The 10010-nt window shown below is 40.3% G+C and overlaps 1 protein-coding gene across 6 annotated transcripts in view; it reads right to left on the reverse strand.

The window, feature by feature from the left end:
- The window catches only part of anks1ab (ankyrin repeat and sterile alpha motif domain containing 1Ab), a 60531-nt gene that overhangs the window by 4247 nt on the left and 46274 nt on the right, over positions 1-10010 (reverse strand). For 3 of the 6 annotated variants that reach the window (XM_005729738.2, XM_013910002.1, XM_005729741.2), the window contains 8 exons: positions 9838-10008; positions 7876-8013; positions 7586-7657; positions 6894-6977; positions 6641-6778; positions 5505-5681; positions 3059-3157; positions 2139-2236 (listed from right to left, as the gene is read on the reverse strand). In XM_005729738.2, coding sequence (XP_005729795.1) covers positions 2139-2236; positions 3059-3157; positions 5505-5681; positions 6641-6778; positions 6894-6977; positions 7586-7657; positions 7876-8013; positions 9838-10008 — 977 coding nt within the window. Of the gene's footprint in view, positions 1-309; positions 2237-3058; positions 3158-5504; positions 5682-6640; positions 6779-6893; positions 6978-7585; positions 7658-7875; positions 8014-9837; positions 10009-10010 lie in introns of those variants that run through there. The other 3 variants (XR_311646.2, XM_005729739.2, XM_013910003.1) reach the window with 3 other exon arrangements.

The following is a 10010-nucleotide window of genomic DNA, read 5'->3' on the forward strand; positions in this document are numbered from 1 at the left end:
AACCAAACAATTGTGTAAATGAAAAAGATATGTTAATAATAATAATTTTAAAAAAAAAACTAAATATAAGCTACAGACTTGAAATCTATCTGTGTGATACCAAAAAGACACAATAAAGAAAAAGTTAACATTTTGGAGAATATGCTTGCTGGGAATTATGCAAGGGGACACAACTGTACATTTAATATGGAGCTGACTGGATTTACAGGTAGCACAGCACCTGCTTAATTAAGCTCAGCTGCCACAAGAACCGATACTGAACTGAAAATGTAACTTTCTTTTCAGTAGTTTTTGCTTTTATTTTATTTTTATTGTATGAATTTATTTAAGCCATTCTTTTTTTGGTTGTGTTTTTCGTTTTGGTTGCTATAACACAGACATTTACCAACTTTTGGGATAAACTAAGTAGAAATGCTTTAATCTGTTTGGCATACAATCTTATAACTAGCTAACCTGCCTTTAGAAAATGAAACACAATCAGCAACACTAAAGCTCCCTAACGATGTGGCTTGTTTAACCCAGCGGTTCCTAATCTGTGGACCCTGATGGGAGGAACTTTGAAATTTGGGATGTGGACTGAGGTTGTTATAGTTAACTTAAACTGAATGGAAAAACAAAAGCTAGGTTGGAAAAAAAACCCACATCTCAGTTAGGCCTCAGTCACACAGGCCTAGAGACTGGTCCCCCTGGCAACCACGGGTCGTTAGTGGAAAATATTTAATCCCCGACTAGTTGCGGAGATTTCTGGCTGCTGCTGGGTGAACTTGGTTGCTAAAATGGAGCTGCATCAAAAACTTGCTTGTGATTGCACTGGTTGTCAAGACTGCAAGTTCACCTGTACTTTACATCAAGGAGGGTGACTTGTCTATAAACACTTGCCACAGCTACTTCCCGAGTGGTAGTGAAACCTTAGGAAGTGCACTGCAGACTAAAACTGGAGACTGTTCACCTTCAAAAGTAAAAATTGCTCTTTTCATGCAAGCAACACATTTCAACAGCACCTTTTACTTTGAAAATGAATGGCCACTCTGTGCATAATTAGCAAGTGTTTGCAGATGAGTTGGGATCTTCCATGTGAACAACGGGCACCAGTGGCAATCTGCTGGAAACCAAAACAATCGCAAGGAAAGTTGCACGATGGGCTTTAGCAACCAATTTCACAGTGACCCCAATAACCTCAGCAACCATTACACTTTTTTTCCCCCTAGTAACTGGAGGTTGCCAGGGTGGGAGAGGAGGGGTCGCCTGTGTCTAGGCTGGTGTGAAAACTAAAACGTGCAGTATACTTATAATCTAACCTATCTAATAATATTAGACCGTTTCTTTAGCTATTTGTTAAATAGCTGAAATTTGTCAATAATCAGTGGGAGAATGCTTTGGTGAATGTGCTTATTGAGATATGTAGCCTGTGTGATTTCTGTTTCAGCTTTATATTAACTATACACCTGTGAGACTGCTGTCAATATCCTCACGTAATTCTCTGCTAGACATATTTCCCAAAACGTCTAACAGAAAACCATTTTTAAAATAATATAAACTCAACACTTCTGGAAATACTTCAACTTGCCTTTAGCCAGTGTGAAGTCTAGACAGAGCAAGAGAAAAAATGAGCATGCCTGTTTTGTCTGTGGAGAATCACTTTAAAAAAAAAAAAATGGCTTGAAAGAGGAAGAATAATAAAGATGCAACCTCTGGGAGCTATCGGGGATTTGGAGGCAGATGCAAGTTGTCAGGAAGAGGAGGATGAGGAGGAAGAGGCAGTTTGGTTGAGAGAGCGGGGCCACTGTAAAATGAGATCAGTCCAGGATCATCCGTTCCAGAGCTCCGCCATTGGCTGTAGCAGCAACAGGCGACGGAGGCTGCCAGGGGGTGTTGGGGAGGCATGGGGGAGCCGCAGGAGTGTTTGTCATGGCAGGTAGGAGGTTGGTTTGGGTCGCTGGGCAGGGCAAAGGAGGGTGCAGGAGTAGGCAGCCCTGAGGGATGCTATACCATCACAGTGAGAAGGCACGGGGCTCACATGTATATATGTGTGAGTGTGAGAGATAAATAGAGAACCGGATGCAGGGGCAGAGGAAAATACAGGGGGGTGCAGAGGGGCGGCTGTGGGAGTCCGGCCTCAGAATATGGTGGTCTCGTACTTGGTGCTGACAGGGCGCCTGTTGGCGTCCCGCTGGTCCAAGAGCCAGGTGGTGCTGCCCAGGGACTGCATGTCTGGGTCCATCTCCAGGGGGTCGATCTGCCGGGGGAGGGAGGGAGGAGGGACGAGAGGAGGGCGTGAGACGTGTGGCAGTGGTGGCCATTGCGCCACACTGACAAGTCCTCAGCTCACACACGTGCATGTGGATTAGAGGTACAGTCCAGTGATCATGTTATAATCACAGACACTCAGGGCTCAATCCACAACATGGATGATGTCTGACAGAAAAGACCCTCAGCCTGTATAAGCAGCGGCAGTAAAACCAACAATACGACCCTCTGGGAGTTAAAACATACGCTGATTAGTAGTTCAAAAGCACCATGCTCTACACCATTGGCTACTGTCATAGCACAAACGGCAAAGACACATAATTCTACATGCATTACGCTGAGTAATTTACTTAGAAATACATTTGACTTTTAATTAGCTTGAAAAAAATCTCAACGTAGGCGTTTGGCAATCTGAAATTTCCTGCTTATGAAAGACACCTTCAGTTGAAAATATCTTAAAAACAGTTTAAAACCATCGAGCAGAAACAACTTCAGCCATCATGTTATTGACGCAATGGGCTAAACCCACACTGGCATAATTTAGCCAACAGTCTTCATATAAAGACGGTAAATCACATCAATGAGTCGCTCCAACCACAGAGCTAATTGCATTTTAACACTAAAATGTAAGATGAAGATGAGAGATGGGAAAATAAAAGGATGAGGTTCATGGTTGAAATACTAATAACCACACAACGTGGAGGCGAGGTGCACCGAAGCACTCAGATGCAAGAAAAATAAAGAGGAGAGGGAATTGTGTGTAAGAAGATGCATGATTAAGGATTGAATAGAGGAAAGGAAAGAGAAGGACCTGGACTCCAGGGCTAACAGAGTGCAACGGGAGGAAGGAAGGACGGTGGGTAGTACACGTGTGACAGTGACAGCAGCGGCATTCGAGCAGAGGGGCACCCTGGGAAGCAGGAGGACCAAGAAGACAAGAATAAAGACATGTTAAAAAAAAGAAGAGCGCAGAGGGACAGAGAATTTATATGCACTAAACAGACAGTGTAGAAATCCAGAAGCAGCAGAACGAGCAGTTCATTATCTGTCCTTAAAGCTCAAGAGGGCAAATTTCTCAGCATCTTTGAGTTTTCTTGTCATTGACTGTTTACTTAACCCTGTCCATGAATACTGACGGTCCAATTATAGCTTAGTAGCTCCAGCTAGGCATGGCAGTATTTATTTATACTTGTGTCATTTTTGGCCCTCCATATGGCAGGTCTGTGAAGCGTTGGATTTCTCCACTTGCTCAAGTGGCGTGCATGTGGCTATAGTAAAGATGGAGCAAAGTGTGAGGAATTCATTTACGAGTGTTTTTACTGTTTAAAGAAATCAGCAGCATGCCCAGAAGACTAGTTTAGTACCTACAAACCTACAATAACTGTGCATGCATCGGATTTGAGAAATTAACTGTCCAGGGTAACAGTATTTCTATAAATTGTTCAAATTCACATATCAATATTTGTCAGTGATCCCGGTGAAGCGATTATATACTGGAAACAGCTATGAAGGTTGCATCAGTGTTGTTCCTATATTCCAATTTAAAAAGCAAACAAACACACCAAAGATTACAAACTTATTCCCAAAGCCAAGAAACTCAAGAACATACATCATTATTAAGAAATCCACTTTGCACTGTTCCTATACTGAGTGCATCCTGGGGTCTGTCAAAGGTTAACATTACTGGCTAGGCCCTTTTCTTTATTGAATATGGGCACATTTACACTCCAGCTAAAGTTACTCAAGTAAGCAACATTTGATCATCACGCTAATTAACAGTGGAAGCTTTGTAAAGCATTTTTAGAAATATTCTATCCACAGCACAGATAAAATACTAGGGTTAGCTAGCTTTAGACACGACAAAAAAATATTCGTGCATAGATGATGAGCTGGCGAAGTTTGTGAAATTGAGCCAGAGGTGTGCAGCTTTTGAATCTGTCTTAGCACACTGGTTTAACAGTTGTTTTCACTTATGTTTACCATTTTCTGCTTTATTTCAAAGCTCTGACACTAAATGGGCAAACACTCAAATATTTTGGTTTCCTAATATGTCATGTCATTGAGTACTATTTAACCCAATAACAGTAATGTATACATGTCATCTAATGACATATGTTTTAGTCACTGCATTATTTCTGATAACTATGTATTTTAATGATAATAGTAGGGTGGGGCTTTTCCTGGCGTAAGAAATACACCGACCAATCGCAACTGGATTTCTTTAAGGGAAACAGCCATTAATGAATCTGGCCAATGGGCATACACTGGACTTTTTTTTTTTCATTTTGAGATGCATACTTAAGATTCCTTTACAATATTTTTGTTTTAAAACCAGAGGGGGAAAAAACCTGACAGTAACAGTTGATAAATATTTTCTGTTTTAGGAAATATTGTCTTTATGCAAACTACAGAGGACAGGGCTTAGCAAACAGTCAATCTCTTCTTAGGTAAAATACATAAGAAACCTTCATGATTGTCACAGTTTTTGTTTCACTTCACTTGGTAGCAGCGAAGTGTATTAAAACAAATCGCAGCTGACAGCCCCCACTCTTCTCATCTAAAACTTAAACAACCAGCAGGCTCATTATGCAGCTCTGTGATCACTCCATATATTATCCTTGCAGGCAGGTAGTAAAACAATGTGATTTGTGTCTCTGAATAAGCAAGTGGTCCAGCAGTGTCTGAGTGCGTGCTCCTAGCGGTGGCTGTGCAGCGCTCTCAGGTGACAGTGATCACTGAGTGCTATATGCATATGCTATATGCAGCCTGAAAGGTCAATACATCAATGCTCAGGGTATACCTGAACATTTATGCAGCACACTCAATCAGAAGTGAGGAAGCAGCGGGTGGTTCTGACCAACGAGGCTGTGCACAAACTTAGAAAAATCCCAGAGGAAATCACACACCTCCTCCCACCCCCCTGTTAGCAACAAATAAAAGGAATCATTCATCACGCTTCACATATGCACAAAAAGAAAGTCTCCTCTGATTGGAGTGACTCACAGAGCAAAGTAATGACTCATCACTTTCTGCCACACGCACAGCAAATCCTCCTTTGTAGGTGGCCCATTAGGGGTTCAGCAGTGGAGAAAAAGTGGGTCACAGGGTCTGTCTACCTATTTTGAAGTATGACTGCACAATATGTTCCTTCACACCCGCTTTCCTTTTAACGTGTAGAGCAACCTCACCACTCAAATGCACTCAGAGATGCACACATTCGCCACGATTTTCTTAAGGTTTTATAGGCTGGTACTCACTGCTGATCTTCGCATGCTGCTCCAGGACTGAGATACAGGACGGCTGGTTTTGGTGTCTATGACCTCAGAGCCCAGAGATGAAGGAGGCATGTAGTGTCTCGCCCTGGACTGAATCGCCATCTGATAAGCCACCTCAAATGCCTGTCCCAGCGTTAGGATGATCTCGTAGGTCTGTGTCTGTGTGAGTGGAAAATAAAGATTCATTGTACTGAAATATGTGACGAAAAGCAAAGCAGGCATAAACAACTTTTTAACAGCTGACTTTAAATGACCGCACACAACAAAGACAAAATCTTTATGCACTTTGCTTGTGTGCTCAGTAAACATTTAATTTCCATAAAAAAACACAACTAAGCACCTTGTATTAGTTACGCTACAAAGCTTGGACTAAAAAAGTCTTCTGAACGTGTTACAGTATTTGTTTTGAGTTAACCACTATTCAATTTGGTTAGCAAACACTTGTTTTCAGCAAATTCGCAGCACACAAAAGCGCTGCTCTTCACATTTTTAGGATAATTACTTTGTATAATTATCCACAGGCTCTTGTTTAAATATGATGCATTTACAGAGAAAAGCTAAAGCAGTTTTTAATCTGACATTCTGTGCATGGAGGAACTGTGTGAAGTATAAATAATCGAGGCTCAGCAGTGGTTTTTTTGGGTCCTGTAAAGATCTTTTTCAATGCAGTTCATTAAAAAAACAAAAACAAACCCACAAACAAAAAATTTTTCCCTGCAGTTAAAGTGCCCCCACAGTGGTCGAGCTGCCAAAAATGAAACCTCACTGCTGACCTTTTAACAGACCTTTCGACTCAAATGACAACATAATTTGTGCTTGTGCATGGAAATGCCATGCATAGCAGGAGTGGGTCTTTAACCAAGCTATTTGATGAGCCAATCAAGAAAATAATCCATAGGATGCTCAAGGCAGGTTTAACTGCAGGATATAAGACGTCCTACAATGGGACATTTTGGTTTTCTTTCTTTATTTACCCAAAAATTTGCAAAATGTTCCACAATGATATGAAAATATGGGGCTGTCTATAGTGGATTACTTTAATATATTACCATAATTACAATGTATTATGCTTATAGTTCTAATTCTATTAAATCAATCACAGGGCTGATGTTACTCACCACTTCCACAGTGCTGAAGACATGACAGAAGTGGTGGCCGCTCTTCAGATCCTTGGTAATGTATGCAAATGTGCAGAGGTCATCTGGGTCTTGCGCGGCACATGAGATGTTCCTGATCTCATGTTCTGCTACTATAGTCTAATGAAGACAGGAATGAAGTGAGCGCTAAATGGGAATCAACCACTAATGGACAGTGAGAAAGTCGACAGCAGTGTTTGCATTGGACAGGTCAATAATCAATAATTCCCATTACCTTTGTGGCTGCATCGATGAACTTAACACCTCTATAGGTAATGGACAGTATGACAACTGGACCCTTTTTGGAGTCCTTGGATTTCTGGAATAGATACAAAAAGAATAAGTGAGAAGAAAGAAAAAAAAATCACTGCCTATTTCAGGGAGTTTATTAATTGTTATTGTTAATTGTTCCCCTCATGTTTTCACCAGTCGCAGCAGATGACTGCCTCCCAACCCCCGAACCTCGGCTCTTTTGAACCAATATGCTTTATCATCTCCTTTATAATAACCTGAACACAGATCATGAACCAACAGTATTGCTGCTCACATGAAAGCAAGTTAAAGGTTTAGTTTCAGCTGTTTGCTGCCAGATACATCTAGTTGTTACTTTATTGTATTTTAGTGGACTTAAAAATTTATTTATTATTTGATTGATGGCATGAACTAGCACGGTGTTTGCCCACAATGTAAATTAAAGTAGTAAAAAAAAAAAACAACCGGCAAGAACCTGTAAGAAAAAAAAAAAAGGCTTTTTAAACCTTATTTTGGGAAAATACCACCAATTTTTTCAAATTTAAAAAAAAAAGTATGTTTAACTGGTTATTCTATACATAAAGTTATAGCTCTCTCCCCAACCACGCGTCAGCGTTGGGTGTTACCACGATGGCTTTTACATTTGCTCTTAGAAGGACATTGATAAATACTTACCCTAATTTTTGCACAGGCATCTTGTGTGGACTCAATCCCTCGTAGATCCCTGATTATCAATGATCCTAGATACTAGAGGAAAGAGTCAAAACACAATTTAAAAAATGATTTAAAAGTTGGTGCTGGCAAACGAAGTCAACTAAAGACACAGACGGGCCATCGCAAGCACAGGATGTATTTGAATAAAAGTGTTCTACACTATTTCTTGTTTAATAGTGTTTAATAGTCCATCTATAACATATTTACAGCATATTCTGGCATCTATGCTGAAGACAGTAAAAGTGACTTACTGTTGCCTCGTACCCGCAGGAGTCCAGAATGAGTTTCTCAGGCTGGTGATGCCAGGCGGAGACCGTGGCATAGGTAGCAGAGTGGCTCGGCGGCCGGAGGTTTAGACGAGACTCTTTATGCCGGTCGCTGTGTCTGTCCTGCAGATGCAAATGAACAGGCTGCTAAATGCAATAAAGAGAACAGACTGATCCAAGAACAAAATATTCTCTGCCTTGTGTTCAATTTTTGTAGATATTAAAGGGGATAAAATGCTATTTTTTCAATGTTTTGCAGGATCTTTGTAACCACACTCATTTCAAATACTAATTTGTGCATCCATCAAGTTGGCAAGGTAAAAGGGTTTCTGACCGCTGAACATTAGTGTGAAGGCAGATGTCTGGTCAGCAGTTTAATGCAAGTCTTTTATACTAGGAAACTAATAAATATTATGCATGCTGGGCCTTAAGGTCAGTGTAGGCTGTGCTCAGTGCTTTCATGAATCACTGTCAGAGTAAAATATACTTATGATGATCATTACACACTAAGATTTTATGGAAATTGTAAGTATTGATTTTTATACAGCAGTGGTACCATATTCCCTTTCCTTATTTGTGGACGCTCCCGTGTGCTTCCAGATTGGCCTCAGTGAGTCAGAAAGCAGCTATGCCAGCTTCACTGTTTGTGTTGTAGTTTGACCTTTAACAAATGCTAAGATTTGATCACTGTGTTATTCTTGGTTTCTTCTCTTAAAGAAGAAACAATAGTCTACAAAGATTTAAAAAAAAAAAAAATGCTCAATGGCACTTCATGTCTTTTTTGTTTTTTCTTCCTTAGACTACTTCATCACAATGATCATCAATTTATTTTTTTATATTTTACACATATTTTCTATATTCTATTTATCAGTTTGGGGACTTAATGGAAGTTAAGATTAGCTTAATTAGCTAAAATTACACATATATAAGAAATAAACTCAAGTTTTTGTTCATTAAGAATCAGCAGTGCTTCAAATGTTTATTTGGACAGGGAGAAAATATCAGACAGATGATTAAATATGACATTGAGTTTTCCAACTATATTGATTCAAAATGTCAGCTCCAAAATGTGGGTTTCCAAAACTTTCCATCGACTGTATTTTCTACGTACATCTGAGCACATCCTTAAGATTAGAGCCACAAGGTGGTATGAGCTGATCAGGATATCTCCAGGACATCTCCTAGTTGAGGTTCATCAGGTATGTCTAATCAAGAGGAGAGCCTCAGGCAGACCCAGGACATACTGGAGAGTTTATATATCTCCAAGATTAAGGACTAAGCAAGAGCTGTAGGAGGTGGCTGAGTGGAAGGATGTCTGAACATCTCTGCTTAGACCTGGCTACGCAGCAAAAATACAAATAAAAACCCAACAACCTTGAATGCACCTCTTCTTTTTTCACTGGTTCTAGTTACATTTTGCTTTAATCAATCACTCTGCACATCCACCCTTCAATGCAAAACTTCATTTTACATCCGGACCAGCACAACACATTTAAATTTCGGCAGCATTTATTTATTTGTTTCTTTTATTTATTTAAAAAAGAAAGAAGAGGTCAGAGTGATGTGATTATTTAAAACGAAATACCAATACCCCCAAAGTTATTTCCACTTGATAACAAGCAGGAAACAATATGAGCCTCAGTACCAAGAAAAACCCAAATGTTAGACACTGGATAAGACAAATGATGTCAAACCTATGGCTAGAAAGACTAAATATACTGTAAATACTATGTATGTTAGATTGAAGGTCAAACAAGGGTTTGTAGAAAAGGCTTGCAATTAATCTGACTGACTTATTGTCAATGGTTTTCTGTGTGCGGAAACAGAGAACAGGCTGTTTTCTTTGCATCTTTGTCATTTCTTTGTGCCTGATTGTGCTCCTGCATCTGCTGAAAGCTACAGACATTGTTGGAGAAAAGCATTTAGGTAAAAGAAGGTGGCACTCACTACAGAACGTGGCCTCTCGCTATAAGAACGCAGAGATACACTACAGTCTTGGTCGACTCCTCTTCGCCTCCGATCTGACTCGGTCAGGGGAAGGAGCATGTCCATGGAGCGACTGGTGTAGGGGTCCAGCTGACTCAGGGGAGATGTGGTCTGGGATAGGAGGTCATGGAACT

The sequence above is a fragment of the Pundamilia nyererei genome, unplaced genomic scaffold, assembly GCF_000239375.1.
Source record: "Pundamilia nyererei isolate P.nyererei 1_Seehausen unplaced genomic scaffold, PunNye1.0 scaffold00034, whole genome shotgun sequence".
In the NCBI taxonomy this organism is placed as follows: Eukaryota; Metazoa; Chordata; class Actinopteri; order Cichliformes; family Cichlidae; genus Pundamilia; species Pundamilia nyererei.